The sequence below is a fragment of the Aquarana catesbeiana genome, linkage group LG11, assembly GCF_042186555.1.
Source record: "Aquarana catesbeiana isolate 2022-GZ linkage group LG11, ASM4218655v1, whole genome shotgun sequence".
Lineage (NCBI taxonomy): Eukaryota > Metazoa > Chordata > Amphibia > Anura > Ranidae > Aquarana > Aquarana catesbeiana.
The window spans coordinates 108,099,583-108,121,802 of record NC_133334.1 but is presented as its reverse complement, the minus strand read 5'-3'; the positions used below and the strand labels follow the sequence as shown (position 1 = coordinate 108,121,802).

The window sequence follows — 22,220 nt, the reverse complement described above, 5'->3', positions numbered from 1 at the left end:
TTGGACTTTTGTAGACGAAAAGTCCGACCGTGTGTACGCGGCATAAGGGTTACAAAAACCTTCTTCCTACTTCTTCCTATGTGCAAAACATACTCTTGTAATGAGTCTCCCCTCCTCAACAGGTCAAATCATAGTGTTCTTGGCATCAAGCCAGCATTGCCACACTTTTTCAAATTTTTTGGGACATCCCCTCCTCAGGTATGTTGCTTTATAGAAAGGAAGGGCTTTATTGATTAAATCTTTCCAGAAAGACACTACGGGTGGGCTAGGTTTTTTCTAACACAATAAGATAGCTTTGCGTGCATAAAAAAGGGAGAGTGAAATCATGGTTCTTTGCACCCTGCATGGTGTCAACTCCTCCACCAGGCCCAGCAAACAAACTGCAACTGTTACAGGGACCGACACCGAAAGCACTTTCTGTATAGTGTGTGTCACCCCCTTCCAGAATTCCTGTATCGGCTGGCACTGCCAGAATATATGGTCAAAATCAGCAGTATTAGTCGTGCAGCACCAGCACCAGCACTCAGCTGCACCTGTACCATATATACCAACTATCCTTGCAGGTGTATAATAGACCCGGTGTAATAATTTAAATTGAATGAGACTATCTCTGGCCAACACTAAAGTCTGGAAAGGGTGATCCCACATATCATCTCAATCTTCCCCCCCCCAAAGTCTGTCACCAGTGCACTCCAGGTATCCTTACATTTGGCGAGCATTTTTGGCCTTACTACAAATAATTATTTGTACACTGCTAATAACGTTTTTGGTAAGTCTTCCGCACCCAGCATATTCTCAAGTGGTGATGCACCCAGCTCCAGCTTATCTGAGCAGACCACAAAGGAGTGTCCTGTGACCAACTCTCTTCTGGAGATTTCATCAACTTCTGTGCCCTGTCCCATGCGTGAATAGTGATGCGCATCGAGGCAGTCAAAGATGGGGAGGCCTGAGGTCCCCTGTGTACTAAGAAAAACAGACTCTCATACGATCCCATGAGGGCTGCCTCTAGTACTGTCGCTGAATCCCCATCATCCCTCGTCAGCCAGCGTCTAGCAAACGCCATTTGTCCAGCTATGAAGTATTTGAAAAAATCAGGTAGCGCCAGTCCACCCTGACCAAAGGGCTCCTGCAAGGTACGAAGGCTGATTCTAGGATGTGCATCGGACCATAGAAAGGTACTAAATAAGCAAAAGGTACTAAATAAGCTATTCACCCTCCTAAAAAAAGAACAGGGAATCCAAATTGGAGAGTTCCTTAGAAAGTACAAAAAACTGGAAGAATCTTCATTTTCAATAAATTGACCCTGCCAATCAAGGACAATGGCAGGTGTCTCCATGCCTCAAGCTGTGGCTTAACCTTATTCAATAGGGGAAGCAAGTTTAGGGACATGAATTCCCCCACTCTGGGTGATATACATATGCCCAGATATTTGATTTCTGACACCCAGGGAATGGGAACTCTTTTGGTTGCCAAAGTCTGGGCGTCACTGTCAATAGCCATCACATTAGACTTCTCCCAGTTCACTCTCAGTACCGAGAACTTGGCAAATTTGTCTAATATTCGAAACACCGCTTTTAGTGATGATCCAGCATCTTGCAAAAAGAGGAGCATGTCATCAGCATAAAGAGCAGTGCATTCCCGTATACCTCCTACTTCCAGTGCTCTCACCTCAGATGACTTTCTTAATGCTATAGCCAGGGGTTCTATCACTAGTGCAAATAAGGATGGTGACAGCGGGCATCCCAGATGTGTGCCTCTACCCACTGAAAACTGAGGGGAAACTGAGGTACCCAATTTTATGGCAGCTTGAGGGGTACTATATAAAAGTGAGATCCAGGTCATGAATACTTCCCCAAACCCCATATGACGCAGTACTGCTAACATATAATTCCAATCGACTGAGTCAAAGGCTTTGGCCATGTCGAGAGACACTACCACCCTAGTCCCCGCGTTCTCATGATCAATCTGCAAGTGAGCAAACAATCTGCGTAAGTTAGTGTCCGTAGATTTTTGAGGTATGAAACCTGTCTGATCTATGTCCACTGTGGTAGTGATAACCTGTGACAGTCTTGTAGCTAATATTTTCATTCGAATTTTAAGATCCTGATTTAAAAGTGCTATAGGTCTGTACCAAGAGCAAGACAATGGGTCCTTGCCTGGTTTCGGTAAGAGAATTACTTGTGCCTCTAACATGGAGTTCGGTAATCAGTTGTGTTCATAACAGTATTGAAAAAAGGTTTTCAGTCTGGAAACCAAGTCCTCAATATGTAACCTATACCACTCTATACAGAAACCGTCTGGTCCAGGTGATTTCTGCGGAGGGAAAGCCCTGATAGCTGTTTCAATTTCTTTTTCCGTTATGTCCACTTCCAGAATATCCATATCCGAAGCAGACAGGACTGGGATATTCAAGGACGACAACAATGCGTCTAAATTTTGCTTGTCATACAATGGGATAGGAGTATAAAAGGCCTTGTAATACAAATGTGTCCATAATGTCTTTTGGGTTCGTGAGAATGTCTCCCTTGCAGTTTTTGATACATGGTATATTTGTCTGTATTCTCTGATCAGCTACTAGCATAGCCAGTAACTTGCCATTCTTATCACCCTGCTCAAAAATGGATTCAGCGCTCTTTGCCCTAGACGTGTTCATTAGGTCAATGAAGTGCAGAGCCAGTATGCGTCGTGCATCTAACAAGTCTTGGTAGGTTGTATCAGACTTATCATTTGCGTGTGCAAGTTCACAAGTCCATTCCTGTTCCTGTAATTCTTGTTCCTTCTTATTATGAGTTCTACGCACCTGTTTAATGGCTGAGATATAATGTTCCCGCATACAGACCTTAAACGCATCCCATACTGTGACGAGGTTGGCCGACCCTATGTTATCCTTCCAGTAACCCGTGAAATGCGGTGCCACCTGGGAGGACACCCCCTCTACCTCCAATGCCCATGGCATGTTTGAGCAATATATCATTTAGTGGCAACTTTGTGCAAAAAAAAAAAAAAGTTTGTCATTTTCCCGCAACTTGTGGCAAAATATAAAATATTCCATGGACTCAACATGCCTCTCAGCAAATAGCTTGGGGTGTCTATTTTCCAAAATGGGGTCATTTGGGGGGGGGGGGTTTGTGCCATCTTGGCATTTTATGGCCTTAAAAACTGTGATAGGTAGTGAGGAGTGAAATAAAAAATTTGTGAGCAATATATCATTTAGTGACAACTTTTTGTAAAAACTTTTTTTTTGTTGTCATTATTCAATCATTTGGGACAAAAAAAAAAAAAATATTCAATGGGCTCAACATGCCTCTCAGCAATTTCCTTGGGGTGTCTACTTTCCAAAATGGGGTCATTGGGGGGGTTGTACTGCCCTGCCATTTTAGCACCTCAAGAAATGAGATAGGCAGTCATAAACCAAAAGCTGTGTAAATTCCAGAAAATTGCGCAAACCAATAAATATACGCTTATTGACTTTTTTTTACCAAAGACATGTGGCTGAATACATTTTGGCCTAAATGTATGACTAAAATTTAGTTTATTGGATTTTTCTCATAACAAAAAGTAGAAAATATTAATTTTTTTCAAAATTTTCGGTCCTTTGCCGTTGAAATCGCAAAAAATAAAAATCGCAGAGGCAATCAAATACCATCAAAAGAAAGCTCTATTTGTGTGAACAAAAGGATGCAAATTTTGTTTGGGTACAGCACTGCATGACCTCGCAATTACCAGTTGAAGGCAGCGCAGTGCCAAATTGTAAAAAGTCCTCTGGTCTTTAGGCAGCCAAATGGTCCGGGGCTTAAGTAGTTAAGACGACTCTCGTAGGGAAAGATTGAATTTTACATGTCATCCGACCTGATGTCCGAAGATGGATCCTATGTCTCATCAGTGTGAACTGAACCTTACAGTGCAGACAGACATACTTAATGTAAACACTCAAAGTTTACTCTTGCCTTGGCCTGTAATGGCAGATTCCCTTCACTTCCCTTACTCAAGACACAACAGAAAGTGAGAGGAAATCTTCTCAAATTGGGGTAAATCCCTTCTTAGTCAGTTGGCATTGGGAAGAATGTCCTTATTGGAAAACTTACTCTTTATTATTGTTAAGGTGACAGCTGTAAAAAGTTGCATTTCCTTCCGTTTAGATTCTAGTGACAATGGTCACCTGGGCAAAAAGGGAGCATGACTCTCCCCTACAAGGATGCGGACAGCAATATAAAACCAACAGAGGTTCTAACACTCTCACACTCTAAAGTAATCCAAATCCCTATGTTATCCGAATTACCTAATCTCCCTGCATCCTGCAGCTGGATCTTCAGCATCTCCATAGGGGTGGTAACAATTACTTGGCATGTCCCAGCACCACAACCAGCCAGCATCTCCTTCAGCAGAGTCAACTTCTTCCTGCATAGAAAACAATAAGTAAAATCACCATCCATATTCTTTCTGACAGGAACTTTAAGGGCCTATTCACATTTGTCAGTTCAATTTTTCCTAAAAATGCATTTCAAGTAGAAAAATGTATCTATTTATCTATTTTATCGAACTAGTTCACATCCATGCAGTTTAGCATGAAAAGGCCCATTCATACCTTCTTGTGTGGATTACCACGTGTGCCAAAACACAGAAAACAGCGCAAATCCAGCCCAAAATATTGAGATTGATTTACCAAAGGAGTACTGCTTTTTAACTTAGACCAGTGAATCCTTGTTCTTTTTTCCAACATTCAGTCCCACAAAGGCACAGCTCCTCCTTTCTAAGGTTGGGGGTACACTAGCTATATTTAATCACAGAAACTGCAGATTATTGGACAATTGTTAAGAGACCGATATCATTATTCTTGCAGTATAATCTACATCAAAGTCTGTGGAGGAGAAAATGTTAATTACTAATACTTTCTACTACGCAATTAAACTGCAGCATTACGCATTTGTGGGAGATCGATTACTTAATAGTTTGGCTGTAAATCTCTTGTGTAGCAGATCTTATTAATGTTACACAAAGGAAGGGCTACAGAGGCCATTAAATCTTTGTCACTTAATGATTTAACCACTTGTTTGCAGTCACCTCATTTGTAGCATGCTGATATCAACATGTATCTAATGAGCTGGTTGTCAAGTGTTTCAATCTCTCAGTAGCAAGGGTCACGGCTAGGATGAACAGTCAAATCATTAGCAGCTCACTGATTTCAGCATCCTGCAAGTGAGGTAACTGCCAATCCTAGCAAGAGTTTAAAATTGCCCATGTAGCCCTAGTCTAGGTAGCTCAGCTGTGCTACTAAAATCTTGTGAGCTCGATCTCTTTGGATCACATAGCTTCCATTGTAAACTACTACACAGGAGATTTCTGCAAATTAACCAAAAACGTACTCTCCTCTATTCTTTTCCTTAACCTAGAATAGATGCAGGGGATTGATTGCTCAACCTTTGCTCATTAAGGAAATTCTAATTAACTACCCAACTCTTCCACCCCTTCCCCAAGGTCCCCTCACCAGGGTACCCAGATGTAACTTATGTATTTTTTTTTCTAACAAGTCTGCAGGCTAGTCAAGTGACATGCAGAGTCCTCTTCTTCCTCACATCTTCTCTGGTACTAGGTGGTCCTAAAGGAATGCCCCGATGATGGCAGTGCTGCTCTCCACACTACCACACTGTGACTGCATGAGTACAGGACCCATTCACACCAGTACCTGAGCTAGAACGCTGATGTGCAGTAAGAAGACAGCGGTGCCAATGTTGGTGCATCACGCTTTTTATGATTTTTTTAAGTAATCGTATCTTTGATTAAAACGTTTGTTACCCCAACACTTCATATTCCTGATCTGTGCCTGCTGTACAATGTACTTGTATGAGAAAGTATCCTGTTCTCTTTGTATTGTTTCCTTTATGTGAAATCCCTGGTGCTCCTGCTTTCCTATTAAAAACTGACCACACTAAGCAGAAACACCATGTTCAGTTCTCTAGCTATGCTGGGAACTCATTGTGCTCTCCTCCAATGATCAGACTTGTCCTGACATGCCCCCGCTGCACAGCCAATCACTGGGAAGCTCAGTCTGCTGCTGCTTCTCCTCCCCCCAGCTCTTATGCAGCTGAGAACAGAAGGAATGTGATCACTTATAAAAAAGGGGAAAAAAGGTATTTATAATGTTTTTTTATGTCTATACAAAAATGTTTTGCCTTTCAATTCTATTTTAAACTGAATGGGTTGTTTTACAAAGTGATTGTTTACAATCACTTTAAGTTCCATCGTGATGTACAACGGTGAATTGTGCTACGCCTTGCTGCATTGAAAAAAGTACAGCATGCAATTGGGGGTTGTGAACTGACCTAGCAGAAGACGAGACTTTGTTTTGTCTTGCAGTGGGACTGTGTTGAACAAGGAGGAAATCTAGTGTCAGAAAGCATTTACTCCATGTAGGGTTTGGAAATGAATATTGTAGGCAGAGATTTTCTAATTTTTAATTTAAAAACAATTAGCCCAGAATGGTGTCAATGGTGTCAATGGTCTGTGACAGTCTGTGACACTCCTTCCTCACTGTGCTCCCTCATTCCCTGGCCACTGCCCCAGTTACACTGACAAGCCCACGGCCAAGGAGTTTTTTTACTTGTTTAGCACCCTTGATTGGCTACTAGTATTTTAGGTATATTCAGTTCTTTTTGGCTGCTCTGTAATCATTGAAGCAAGAGATGACTTCTTTGGGCTGTTTTGGATTCCACAGGCTGCCTTGCAGAGGCTTCCAGAACATAGGGACTGGGCATGTCAAATAGACAGCCCAATGCCTGGGAGAAGTGGCCCAATAGGTGGCTGGAGAGGCTGATAAATATTGTGAGTTCCAGAAGAGCAGGGCCTCTCTGTAGAAGGTATTCCATCTGTTTGCATGGGGGTGGCTACCCCCCTTTCCCACAACACCTTGAAAAAGTTGCTGTTCATTGAAGTCCCAGCTGTGGCAGAGCTGGAGGGCCTGCACCTAACGTTGTCTTCAACACCCCGTGACTTTACCTGATGGAGCCAGTCTGCAAAGGCTCACTAGATGTTATCTGGAGGAAGCTGAATTCCCCTGCATTCCCCTAGACTGCTTCTTCTGTCTATGTGTTTGAACTGTGCTCTTTGTGGGCTGACAGCCTCTGCACTAATACGGGAGAACTCTTGCATTCATCATTATCTGAACAGTACTCATCATCAACCAGCGGCCCTTACCGTGGTACCGCTACATTAGGGTGGGCGGAGTCTGAGGGGGGACTGAGATACTAGTTCTCCACCAGGTCTGCCTGGCTGTTGATTGACATTCAGCTTCCTCCAGATAACTTCTATTGAGGCTTTGCAGACTGCATCCATCAGGTAAAGTCACAGGGTGTTGAAACAACTTTAGGTGCAGGCCCTCCAGTTCTGCCACAGCTGGGACTTCAATGAACAGCAACTGGACTTAGAGCTTTTTTCAGGTGTGGTGGGGAAGGGGGTTAGCCACCCCCATTCAAAAAGATGGAATACCTTCCACAGAGAGGATAAATAGGGAAAAACGGCGCTACCCGAAAGACCTGTTTGGCTCAGCCTATACAGGGAACGTTGTATAAACGTAATTTTATATATATCACAAGATTTCAATATATATAAAATTACATTTATACAACGTTCCCTGTATAGGCTGAGCCAAACAGGTCTTTCGGGTAGCGCCGTTTTTCCCTATTTATCCCCTAATATTTCATATTTCTGCAGGACATTCCTAGGGAGTGTCTCTGTTTAAGGGAGGCAGCAACCTGTAAACACTTGGCCTATATACTTGTCCTAAGCGCGATTTTTTTCAACTTCACTTATACCTTCCACAGAGAGGCCCTGCTCTTCTGGAACTCACAATATTTATCAGCCTCTCCAGCCAGCTGCTCCCTGGCCTCTTGAGTACTGACTTTAATACACAATCCTGGTGACTGTGTACTATTGGGATAGCTATGCCAAGTAGTTCCTCTCCTGAGGTGTCCCTACCACTGGCCTTCCCTTACTGTGACCCCTGGTATTGCTTAGTGTACCCGATATTGGGTATGTATAGTTCGGGCAGAGGTTGTCACTCTCATCACATCGTATGATTACATGGATGTGCAGCATTAGGGATTACCTCTTTCTTCTCCCTTGAGCTCTGGCCTTCCCTTAGTCTTTCAAGGGGAACTGTAATCTGATGTTTGGCAGATGATTTGTTTCTGAGGATTGTAACACAGAGAAGAGGGTCCTCTTATATTGAACCTTATATCCTGGGGTATCCCATACCCTGCACCCTCTCCCATTGTTCAAGTTTCTAGCAATGAATCATTCCCCTAGACTGCTCCTTGTGTCGATGTACTACATTTGCTGACAGCCTCTGCACTAGTATGGGAGAACTCTTGCCATCATCATTGTCTGAGCAGTAATCATCATCAACCAGCGGCCCTTACAGCAGTACTGCTACATTAGGGTGGGCAGAGTCTGATGGGGGGACTGAGGTACTAGTTCTCCACCATGTCTGCCTGGCTGTTGATTGACAGTGCATGGCAGTGGCCAGATCCATTGCCACTATTCGGTCCAATAGTCTCTCAGTTCCCCATTAGGCTTCGCCTACCCAATGACGTAGGCCATTTGACAAATATGACATCACCACTACCTCCGGTCACTTTGTTTACATTTAGCTTTACTTTATTTAGCTTACAGCTGAATGGAGCTGGAGAGACTGTTCAGTGCTGGTTTTAATTGCTGCCTGTTTCTTAATCTTCATAGATTGTGCAATCAGTCTCCTTTAGATTTACCAAAACTTTGTATTGTGGCAGCCTATGTAAATACATTTTTATGAACCTTACCTCATTTAAGAAACACAATGACAAAAGCGAGCATGCCCATTTTATAGCCTGCCGTGGTGATTTCTAGAGTCAGCTTATCCCTCTTCTATTAATTTTTATTATATAATCTTTATTATGCTTGCCAGTGCCACACACCATGGATCCAACATGCTCAGTTGCTAGATGTGACAAAGGTGTCGCAAGGAGAGGGGGGCACAAATACCCACATTTGGAGCAAATGCCCTCTCATTGTACCCTTTTGGAACAAAATTCTGAAAATCTATAACAGTAATAATATTATATAATATAATAATGCCCCATGTCCTAGAGGCAGTGCATACTTCTATGTAGCGGGTGCCTCGCACCTCCCGTGGCCATGTCAAGCTGACAGAGGCTCTCACTGAAGGGAGAGCGTGCCTGTCGGCTCCTGCAGGGGATTTCTCCCCCTCCCTCTCCTCACTGACTCTCTGCATTAAGCGAGCGGTGCTTACACACACAGGCAGCCACTCTGCTCCCTCCCCTGCATCCTCATTGATAGGAGGAGGAGAGCCAATAGACAACCATCTGAATTGCAGCAAGGAATTCTGGGACATGTAGTCCCCATCTCAAATGGCCCCATAGCCTTGTATGGGGGCAGAACTACAAGGTCCAGCACTCTCTGCGCTGAAAGAAGCTTAGGACACCATCTTGTCTGCCTGAGGTGAGGCATTCACCACGAGGCAGGAGAAGAGACTGGACCCATGGGAGAGGTGTTGCCCCCTGGGTCAATCCACCGCTTCTTTTCAGCCATCCAACGCTGGTCGTAACATCCAGCCCATGAGGGGATCCTAGGTGCATATCCAGGTGCACCTGCACCGAAGGCATGAAGCATTCCAGTGTGAGGTGACCAGTCTGGTTGCCAGAAGAGCCTGCCTGTTCCAGGACGTTTGTTTGGGTCTTGTACGCAGGATTGGTGAGAGGGCAATTGCCCATTTGCAGGAAACAAGGACACTACACACAGACAGAGTTACTTAATTTTGCCAACGCTTACGAGAACCTGGGTCTCATTGACGCGCTGTTAAGCAGTCACAGTGTCCGCCTTGCTATCTGGATACTGTCAGCATACCACAGTTACACTTTGCTAAACAGGAGTTTAAGTGTGCCAACTAAAGTGGCTAACTGAAGATCCAAGGCCTCATTCTTCTTACAAGGGACTGAAGTTACTGGTGCCATACGGGCACGCCTGCACATACTCAGGGCTCTGTATATTTAGTGTATTTGCGGGATAGTCTGACTTGAGAGTTACGCCACTGAACACTAAATTAGGTACAGTGTTTATAATTGGGCCTGTGGTGTCAGGGAATAGAATAGAGAGGTCTGACATAAGAGAAGGTCCTTCCTCTGCTCTCCTCCTGCCTGGACAATGTTTGCTTCTGCTCTTGGGGTTATTCGCAGCTGTGGAATCCCCTGAAAGCAGCCTGATATTATTATTATTATTATTATTATACAGGATTTATATAGCGCCGACAGTTTACGCAGCGCTTTACAACATTAGGGCAGACAGTACAAGTACAATACAATTCAATACAGGAGGAATCAGAAGGCCCTGCTCGTTAGAGCTTACAATCTAGGAGGGAGGGTCAAGTGATACAAAAGTTATATTGCTCCTGATCTCAGTTATTGCTCTTCAGTTGATTTACTTGAAATATACTTCTACTGTCTGTTACTTTTCCACTGAAATCTTACAGTAAAGACAATTTCTGCGTTTTATCATAACGTGTGTGTTTTCATTGGTCCTTGCGCTTACACTATTGACAGGTGTGCCAGAGGGGCTTAGACTGTTCTTGGGGTTGAGAGGCACAGTACGGAACCCAACAAACTCAAGCAGCACCTTTGGGGGTAGTGCTACATCTATATTAAGGCACTCGGGGTTAGATCAGGATCTTACTGTACCAGAGTGGGTGTGTGAGATGAAAGACTGAATCTATTGAGAAAATGTTCTTTAGAGAGAAGAATAGGCCTGGGCCTTATCAAGTTACATGGGTCCAATGGGTTTATTTTAACTCCTCTGCAGAGTTTTCCACCACTGAAGGCACCCAGGAGCCTGAGTCATGACATCCCAGTCTGTTGGCCTTATGGAAATGTTCTGGAGGGGTCATGTTCTATTTTTCTGAATGCTCATGTCTCTTCCCTCTGTTCCCTTTTCTATTTGGTCTTTTTTTTTCATTTATAGCTTCTTTCATACATTTTTTTTACTTCCTTTTTCTACAAATTTATGGAAAAATGAATCACAAACAGTGTACCAGAGTATACATGGTCCCACGTAGCCATAAGACTTTTAGTTTACTTATGTCAGTGACCCTTCTAATAGGAAAACTATGTTCTTTAGCATTATAAAACACCACTGTGTTATAATTGGTCAATGTATTGTGGTATAATGCATGGGACTTTGATCATAATCCAAGTGATATGTATCACTGAGATAATATATATTATAATTTTATACTCTGTGTATTCTCTTTTATATTTCTTCCAAACTGATGTCTGTACAAATGTTTGCAAACGTAAAGGAAGAGTTCAATTTTAGTAAAAACACACTCACAAAAAAACAAAGTCATGAAATGACTTGTCACAGGGTGGGCAGAGCCTGATGGAGAACTGAGAGAGACTAGTTCCTCATCAGGTCCACTTTACTTTTGATTGATAGCGCATATTGGACTGAATAGAAAATATGGGTCAGCTCACTGCCATGCGCTGTCGAAAGTAAAGTGGACTTGATGCAGAACTAGTCTCTCAGGTACCCATCAGGCTCTGCCCACTCCAGTTTAAAACTTCATGGCCATGCGCTTGTCAATGAGACGCTTGCAGCGATCATGGAGGGAGGGCTGTAGGGTGTGCACTGAGGAAAGAGGGCCCAGTGAGGGTACTCCTTCCTCAGTGTAGACACTCACAGATTCATGGACTTGTCTCTAACAGGTACCTCATGGAATTCTAAAGGGGGGTCCATGACACCCTTTATAGATTCCCCCTAATAACTATAGTCTATGTTTGGTTATGTATTATGTATGTTCAAACTACCAATGAATGATCTGGTGCCCAGGACGGGCCCTCTTTAAGGAAAAAATGGGTCACTCTGTTAAGTGAAGCTTGCATAAAGATGGTCAGCATATCAGAGAAACAGCACTTTAAGAAGACAGCTTTCGGCAGTCCGATTACAGTGCACAGTTGTATGGAATTTATGGGCTGAGTCATTGTGATATTATGTGTGATTCTCACCAAGGACACTGAGCCAGAATCTATTCTCAGCTTGTTTAATTAATGGAACTGCACACATATTAGCTAGTTTGCAGCAGGTGGCTGCCCAATCTGTGCTACAGTTCTGCGTTCTATGTCTAATTAGGCTTGTATTATAGGGAAATCAATAAGACAAAACTGTTCTCTGAATTGATGTTCCTGATTGATAACTGGCCATTTCAATTATCACAATTTTGTTTAGCACAAGCTTATTGTAAAAAAACTTAACTCCCCAGCAAAGGCACACAATTGCTTGGATATTCTAGGCCAGCCTTTCTCAAGCTTTTTTACCTGGAGAAATTCTTAAATTAACTTTCCGGCAGGGCCGATCCTAGGGTCACAGACACCTGGGTGCAGAAATATTTCTGGCACCCCCACGTGGGTGTGGTCATCTTACTAACTCCTCCCCTTTACAAATGTTTCTATGGCAACGACTCAAACAGAGCTGTTCCCCTAAGAACTCTTCGTTACCCTGGCATCCTCCCATGATCTTTTAACAATAAAGAAAATACAGGAAGAGCGTACACTAATGAGACCTTGAGCGGAGTCTCTCTGATGCACACAGAGAGGGCTTCTGTTAGAGAGTCTGTTAGAAAGAGCCCCCAGACATAGTACAGGAGATGGTCAGAATCTGCAGACATGATACAAGAGACGGTCAGAGACTGCAATCATGGTACAGAGGATGGTCAGAGACTGCAGACATAATACAGAGGATGGTCAGAGACTGCAGACGTGTTACAAGAGATGGTCAGAAACTACAGACATGATACAGGAGATGGTCAGAGACTGCAGACATGGTACAGGAGATGGTCAGAGACTGCAGACATGATACAGGAGATGGTCAGAGACTGCAGACATGATACAGGAGATGGTCAGAGACTGCAGACATGATACAGGAGATGGTCAGAGGCTGCAGACATTGTACAGGAGATGGTTAGAGACTGCAGACATACTACAGGAGATGGTCAGAGACGGCAGACATACTACAGGAGATGGTCAGAGACGGCAGACATAATACAGGAGATGGTCCGAGACTGCAGACATACTACCGGAGACGGTCAGAGACGGCAGACATAATACAGGATATGGTCAGAGACTGCAGACATACTACAGAAGATGGTCAGAGACTGCAGACATACTACAGGAGACGGTCAGAGACGGCAGACATAATACAGGATATGGTCAGAGACTGCAGACATACTACAGAAGATGGTCTGAGACTGCAGACATACTACAGGAAATGGTCAGAGACTGCAGACATACTACAGGAGATGGTCAGAGACTGCAGACATGTTACAAGAGATGGTCAGAGACTGCAGACATGTTACAAGAGATGGTCAGAGACTGCAGACATGTTACAAGAGATGGTCAGAGAATGCGGACATATTACAGGAGATGGTCAGAGACTGGAGATATAATACAGGAGATGGTCAGAGACTGCAGACATAGTACAGGAGATGGTCAGAAACTGGAGATATAATATAGGAGATGGTCAGAGACTGCAGACATACTACAGGAGATGGTCAGAGAATGCGGACATATTGCAGGAGATGGTCAGAGACTGGAGATATAATACAGGAGATGGTCAGAGACTGCAGACATAGTACAGAAGATAGTCAGAGACTGCAGATATGACACAAGAGATGGTCAGAGACTGCAGACATGAAACAAGAGCTGGTCAGAGACTGCAGACATGATACAAGAGATGGTCAGAGACTGCAGACATGTTATAAGAGATGGTCAGAGACTGCAGACATACTACAGGAGATGGCCAGAGACTGCAGACATGTTACAAGAGATGGTCAGAGACTGCAGACATGTTACAAGAGATGGTCAGAGACTGCAGACATAGTACAGGAGATGGTCAGAGACTGCAGACATGATACAAGAGATGGTCAGACTGCAGACATGTTACAAGAGATGGTCAGAGACTGCAGACATGATACAAGAGATGGTCAGACTGCAGACATGTTACAAGAGATGGTCAGAGACTGCAGACATGCTACAAGAGATGGTAAGAGACTGCAGACATGCTACAAGAGATGGTCAGAGACTGCAGACATGTTACAAGAGATGGTCAGAGACTGAAGACATGTTGCAAGAGATGGTCAGAGAATGCGGACATATTACAGGAGATGGTCAGAGACTGGAGATATAATACAGGAGATGGTCAGAGACTGCAGACATAGTACAGGAGATGGTCAGAGACTGGAGATATAATATAGGAGATGGTCAGAGACAGCAGACATACTACAGGAGATGGTCAGAGACTGCAGACATAGTACAGAAGATGGTCAGAGACTGCAGACATAGTACAGAATATGGTCAGAGACTGCAGATATGATACAAGAGATGGTCAGAGACTGCAGACATAAAACAAAAGATGGTCAGAGATATAAAGGCAGCGGAAGAAACATAGTGCGCCGCTTACTAGTACAGCAGCGTGCACGAGGAGGAGAGGGAGAGGGGAAATAAGAGCCCGCGGCTGCAGTGGCGTCACTAGGGTTGGTGTCACCCGGTGCAGTAAAACATGGTATCACCCCCTCCACCAACTATAGTCGCCCCTCAGTACAGACGCCCCTCCACTAAGTATAGACCCCCCCTCTGTCAGTGCAGACCCCCCACTAAGTATACACCCCTCACTCAGTATAGACCCCCAGGACAAAACACCCCCCTTTATCAGAATAGACCCCCCTCAGGACAAACCACCCCCTCCATTAGTACAGAAGCACCCCCCCCTCCATTAGTACAGACCCCCCAGAACAAACCACCCCGCCTACATTAGTACAGACCCCCCCAGAACAAACCACCCCTCTCCATTAGTACAGACCCCCCAGAACAAACCACCCCCCCTCTATTAGTACAGACCCCCCCCGGACAAACCACCCCCCCATTAGTACAGACCCCCCCAGAACAAACCACCCCCCCTCCATTAGTACAGACCCCCAGGACAAACCACCCCCCTACATTAGTACAGACCCCGCTCAGGACAAACCACCCCCCTCCATTAGTACAGACCCCCCCAGAACAAACCACCCCCCTACATTAGTACAGACCCCCCAGAGCAAACCACCCCCCTCCATTAGTAAAGACCCCCCAGACAAACCACCCCCCTACATTAGTACAGACCCAACAGGACAAACCACCCCCCACATTAATTTAGACCCCCCAGGACAAACCATCCCCCCACATTAGTACAGACCCCCAGGACAAATCACCCCCACACATTAGTATAGACCCCCCAGGAAAACCACCCCTCTACATTAGTACAGACCCCCAGGACAAATCACCCCCCTACATTACTATAGACCCCCCAGGACAAACCACCCCCCTACATTAGTACAGACCTCCCAGGACAAATTACCCCCCTACATTACTATAGACACCCCAGGACAAACCACTCTCCCTACATTAGTACAGACCCCCCAGGACAAATCACCCCCCCCTACATTAGTATAGACCCCCAGGACAAACCACCCCCCTACATTACTATAGACCCCCCAAGGACAAACCACCCACCTACATTAGTACAGACTCCCCAGGACAAACCACCCCCCTACATTAGTACAGACCCGCCAGGACAAACCACCCCCCACATTAATTTAGACCACCCAGGACAAACCCCCCCACATTAGTACAGACCCCCCAGAACAAATCACCCCCCCACATTAGTATAGACCCCCCAGGACAAACCACCCCCCTACATTAGTACAGACCCCCAGGACAAATCACCCCCCCTACATTACTATAGACCCCCCAGGACAACCCCCCCTACATTAGTACAGACCCCCCAGGACAAATCACCCCCCTACATTAGTATAGACCCCCCAGGACAAACCACCCCCCTACATTACTATAGACCCCCAGGACAAACCACCCCCCCTACATTACTATAGACCCCCCCAGGACAAACCACCCCCCTACATTAGTACAGACCCCCCAGGACAAATCATCCCCCCTACATTAGTATAGACCCCCCAGGACAAACCACCCCCCCCACATTACTATAGACCCCCAGGACAAACCACCCCCCACATTAATTTAGACCCCCAGGACAAACCACCCCCACATTAGTACAGACCCCCCAGGACAAATCACCCCCCCACATTAGTATAGACCCCAGGACAAACCACCCCCCTACATTACTATAGACCCCCCCAGGACAACCCCCCCCACATTAGTACAGACCCCGCCCCCACCTCTGTGGTGCCCGGGTGCACTGCACCCCGAGCACCCGCCTGGGATCGGCCCTGCTTTCCGGTCTCACAGAAGCCCTGCTAATAATTATATATCTAGAGCTCACTGTATATTAGTGTGATGGTCAATGGGAAGAATGCTTCTTACACTTGTGGTCATTGAGAATAATCCCCCCTCTTACCATAGTTCAAAGGATCATTGATTCCAGTGTTTAAGGCAACCACTGAGGATTCCATTGCTCATGGAATCCATAGCAACCTCTGAAGGAACCGTAATTGAGAAACACTCTAGGCTGATCTATGCAGAAGCAAAATATCCTCACATTTTGTTTGAAATGTGAGAAGATCAGAGTGCATATAAGACACCTATGAACACATGGAGGATATACTGTATATACAAACTTCATGTAGATAGGGTCTTGCTTATATTTAAAGTGGACCTATCCCCACCGACAGCAAAAAAAAACAACAACAAAAAAACCCTGGAGCACATGGATTTTAAATAATCTTATAGTGCTTTATTAGGTGAAATATCTTTTATGTTACTTATACAAACTTTGGTCCCAGATGCACACCTGAAGGCCATGTCAGCAGTGCCTTTCATGGAAATTTGGCCTGATCTTGCACATATAAAGCTGGCCATACACCTATAGATTATCTGCAGATTTTCTATGGTTAGATGGAAAAAGTGGGAGATGCCTCCATCCACACAGTTTAGCGAACATGGAGAAATCTGTTGCACTTTTTCCATCTAACCATAGAAAATCTGTAGATAATCTATAGGTGCATGGCCAGCTTAAGATCACTTTATAAGATCTGGCGCGGATTGTTATTCTTCTACAGCAAGTGATCCGGTGCATGAATCATACAAGATCTGCTGTGGCTTGGTAATTTTCAATGACAGGCTGGGCCTTAATAAGGTTAATGTCCCATATCAGGCGTAGCTTACTTTTTGAAGAGTAACGAGCCACTCCAGGTCTGGTATGGCACAATGTGAATTGTGGGCCTGCCCAGGGAACCAGGAAGAAGATAGAAGAAGCTGGCTTCTGATAATATTACTTTTGAAAATGGCAGTATGGGAGCTGGGCCTAGGGGCAACGTATTCACTGAGAATGTGGCAAACTATGACAACAAAGGGGCAATAACATATGTAGGTGTACTTGTTTGCTTAATTACTTGAAGACAATGTTGGCAGCTGTTTTAGTGGCGGGGAGATCTGCTTTAAACCCAAGACCCCAGTACTGCAAAGTGCTAAAGAAAAAACTGTCAGGGTGCCAGGATATGGATAAAAAAATCAAAGCAAAAATAATTTTGCTTCATCTTTCACAAATGTTACCAGGTTGCCCTCTAAAGAGCTACAAAATAGCACAGCATTGTCCATAAACAGTATTTGGAATCTCTGTGTACCTTGTGACGTGGTGAGGCTGTGCCTAGGCCTTATGCCGCGTACACACGGTCAGACTTTTCAGCTACAAAAGTCCGACAGCTCGTCCGACAGACTTTCAACAGACTTTTGGCGGACTTTCAACGGACTTTCTAACAACCGGACTTGCCTACACATGGCCACACCAAAGTCCGACAGATTCGTATGTGATGACGTACGACTGGACTAAAATAAGGAAGTTGATAGCCAGTAGCCAATAGCTGCCCTAGCGTCGGTTTTCGTCCGTCGGACTGGCATACAGATGAGCGGATTTCTGGGTCCGGCGGAGTTACGACGTAAAGATTTGAAGCATGTTCCAAATCTAAAGTCCGTCAGATTTGTGACTGGAAAAGTCCGCTCAAGGTCCGGTGAAGCCCACACACGATTGGATTGTTCGCCGGATTTGGTCCGTCCGCGCCCGTCAGACAAGTCTGGTCGAAAAGTCCGACCGTGTGTACGCGACATTAGGCTCCATGTAGCTCACCCTTTCCCCACTACTATCAGTTTGGATACCTGCCACTTTTCTTGCTGTGCTTGCAGAGATTTGTAATGGCTCCACAAAGTTAATTCTAAGGTTTCCACACAACTGCTACATAATTATGGAACTGTGGTATCTATTATGCCCAGGTCAACACAGTTCTTGGTTATCACTTCACACCCAATGCATATTTTAAATGTTCAGTGCTTAGCTGAGATGTAAAAACAAAGAGATAACCTCTGCCATATTTTATAAATTATTCCATTTAATTTCTGAAACCGTTTTCACACACTCCTTAGGCGGTGTTTCTTCAACTATAAGTCAGGCCTCAGTTGGGTCACAGATGTGTTTGTGTTGGGTCACCACACGACTGTGTAGTAAATGTAGCCTAGTTTGTCCAAGTGCAAAATAAGTTATAAGTAATTTGGCACAAGCAAATAAGCTGTTCACTTTGTAGAGGGATTTTCACTTTGCAAGGGAATTTCCCCTTAGCTTAGTGAATGTGAGGAAAATTCACTTTGCAAAGAATACCCACTCACATGTAAGAAAAAGAAACTGAATTTTTTGCTTGCACAGAATTGGACGGTGTAAGTCAGCAGAACTTTACCTCATTCTTTAAGCTAAGGGAAACTTCCTTTGCAAAGTGAATTTGATTTTCTTTTAGTAAATCACACCCGTAGCCTATAAATATTGTCATTTATATATCACAGAGAGCACTTATTTCTTTAGTTTTAAAATCTAATAAGTATTTCCCCCCATATCCCTCTTAAAGCAACTCAAAGACAGCACAAACATATATGAGGGACTAGAGGGTGTATGGGGCAGGGGACAGAGGAAATTATACTTTCTATTATGTGACGCATTTTTGGTGCGTTTTCTGAAATGCGGCAATGCAGGGCTTTTGGTGTGCTTTCAGAAAACGCTTCAAAAATGCAAGACATAATAAGAACTAAGGTCTATTAGAAACCACGGGTAGCCCGCATGAAAACTGCAGGTACACCTGTGCTTCACCCACGCTGTGGTTTGAAACGACCCTTACTAAACCTTACAGTAATGGTGAAGAAGGCCTGAAGTGTGGTATATGACTGTTATTTGTCTTTACTGATATTATGGTAACATATTAATAATAATAATCTCTTTTCAGGTCTCAGTTACTTACTCTGGTCCTCAGATTAATAAATGTTTAAGAACCCCTGCTTTAGCACATAAAAACACACTAGATTACAGAACCATGTGAATTCTGAGGAAGGATGGTAATGAATACTTTTAAATTACTATTTTAAAGTCTACTGTATAGTACTTTGTGCATTGCAATACTGCAAACAGGCATCAGGTGGCAAGCTTACATAAGAGTATGTAGGTAGAGCCACGTCTACCGGACTGAATGCTACTATAGGAAAATAACTCCTGCTATTATTTTCCAGTACACATTTTTTTTTGTTGCCTTGGGTAAATTCATCTCCAGTTTGCCCATGCGTCTGTCTGCTGCCATACAGATTATATGAATGCTTTTCAGCATAACGTAGCCAACGGTATGTGTTATTTTTAACTGGTAAAAGAACAATAAAAAAACTCCCTGCCTGCACAAACACATTGATGTAAGGAAGATGAGTCTTCTCTCAATCCACACTAATGGATTCATTGTCAGCACACTATCCTGTGCTGACAATGAATCCTGAACCTTCTTCCTGCTCATATTAATTCCCTTCTTACACCTAGCAAAGGTCCTTCCACTGTGAAACATCCACCATTTAATTCACAGAAAAGCATATTTCATCTTCACAGAAAGCTTGACAATGAATGTGTCACTTTGTGTGACATGTTACACTGAACAGATGTAGCTCTGAAAGGGTGCTTGCTCTCTCTCTCTTTCTGTGTATTCATCTCTCACAATTAAAGCGATTGTAAACCGCAGATGTTGCAAAAAAAACCCTGCAAGGCAATAGCATAATGTGCTAGTATGCATCACATACTAGCACTTTAGGAAATACTCACCTTGGAACGAAGCCCTCCAGCACTGTAATGTCATCTCTGAGAGGGCTGACATGTTGCCTGTCTTTCTTCTGGGTTCATGCGCTCCAGCTATGTGATTGGCCGGAGCCATGATGACGTCACTCCCACACGGAGCCCTCGGTACAGCACGAAGCTCTGAAGTTCCAGCAAGGTATACCGGACGTTCAGAGCGCATGTGCCGGTGATGTCACTGACTGTTTCCAGGCTAAGTATCTCCTAAATGATGCACTTATTATAGGTTTACCGGTAGTTAAAAATGACCAAACAGGGTTTACAACCACTTTAAAGAATAGCTTAACCCAGGAACAAAAATGAGAAATATTGCAGTGCAAGAACTGTAGCTGAGTTCCCTGTTATTCACCATGCTCAGATGCAGGTGCTGGCTCTTTGGCTCTGTGATCCTGGGCATGACCAGGGTAGATAAGTTTCTCAGCTTCCCTCCCTTAGCTGCCCAGAGAGGCCACAGCTGATGAGGCAGACGTATCTGGACACATGATATGCAGCCAGGTGAGAGGTCCTCCGCTATCAGAACTGGTGAGCAAGCAGCTGGACCTGAGCCTAATAGCACAAAACTTCTCCGGAAGACCCAGCTCCTATGGGTAGCCCTTTCCCAATTTCTACTGCAGTTCCAATTGGTTGGAATTTCATACTTGGATCTTGGATCCCTCTGGCTGTTCACCTATTTTACCAGAGCTACCCTGGACTTCACAGAGAGGGATGCTGTTTATGCAGATAGTCACTAGTAGCTGTGTTCTTTGCTGTTTTACTTAAGTGATTTTCAGCTAGTCTCTCTGTTGCTGCATATTCTTATGGAGGCTATGCTATACAACTACATGTTACCCTCACTCAGCCACATAGACATTGCTGTGAAGAGTCTGTGTTTATGCAGCTTTCAATTCCAATCTTAGTTTATTCCATTTTTATAAATAATAGACAGGTAACAAACAGGTAGATCTGTCTGCCATAGGAGTATCATTGTCAAAACACACAAACATTATAATAATAAATATATAGAAATGCTGCAACAGTGTCATATCTTTTATAACTCCACATTTACACCATCTACAAGTCTTTTAATGCCTTATTTAAATATTGCATGTCAACCCTGAGGCCACAAGGACCATTCATTGTCAATGGAGATGGGCTGGATGTCATGGCATTGTAGTGGGTTGTGCAGCTTTCATAATCTGCTTTGCATTATTCTGCAGTGTATACATGCTCTTTGACATTCTGACCCTGTTTTGCATTATTGATTCTACTTTGCACTTGTTTAGTATACTGAGTGTTACAGTTATGCTCTCTGATTATTCGGTCAATTACCCATCCTGTTACAGAACATTTTAGACAGGTACAGAAAATACCTGTTGATCTTGCCACAAATTCAGCATCCTTTTCACTTTCTTTGAGCTGAACTGGAGGCACGAAACAAATATTTTAATATGTTAAATTAAAGTGGAGTTCCACCCAAAAGTGGAACTTCCACTTTAAGGAGTCCTAACCCCATGATATGCCACATTTGAAATGTAATTTTTTTGGGGGGGGAGTAGGTACCTAGTTTTGACAGGTACCCAACTCCCACTTCTGCTTGCGCCGCCTAGGCGACTCCTCCTCTCCCCCTCCCTCCCTGCAATCTTTTGGGATGCGTCACAGGTCCCAGAAGATTGCTCGGCCATTCAGGACAGCGCAGCGTGACTTGTGCATGCGCACCCGGCAGATAAGCCGCAAGCTGTCATAGCTGGGTGCCCATGCTAGTGATGCCGGCGCAGAGGAGAGGCGGGGGAGAGTGTGTGTTTATTAAAAGTCAGCCGCTACACTTTCTGTAGTTGCTGACTTTTAATAAACTGAAAAACAAGTGTAACTCTACTTTAAGTTCTGAAAAAGAAAGGTTAACAGCCCAACCAGAGTTATAGCACTTTACTTATGTATGTCTATGGACAGGCAACCCAACAGGTTGGCCAATGAATACAGACCTTGTATACTCAGACTGCAAATCTGTAGACTTTTATATGTGCGCTGGTCACTTTAACCAGTGTTCTGCCCTTTAC

General features: G+C 44.2%; 1 protein-coding gene across 2 annotated transcripts in view; it reads right to left on the bottom strand.

Moving 5' to 3' along the window:
- SLC25A22 (solute carrier family 25 member 22) overlaps nt 1-22,220 on the bottom strand; it is a 186,192-nt gene that overhangs the window by 56,468 nt on the left and 107,504 nt on the right. For both annotated transcript variants that reach the window (XM_073604846.1, XM_073604845.1), the window contains one exon: nt 4,280-4,398. In XM_073604846.1, coding sequence (XP_073460947.1) covers nt 4,280-4,398 — 119 coding nt within the window. The remainder of the gene's footprint in view (nt 1-4,279; nt 4,399-22,220) is intronic.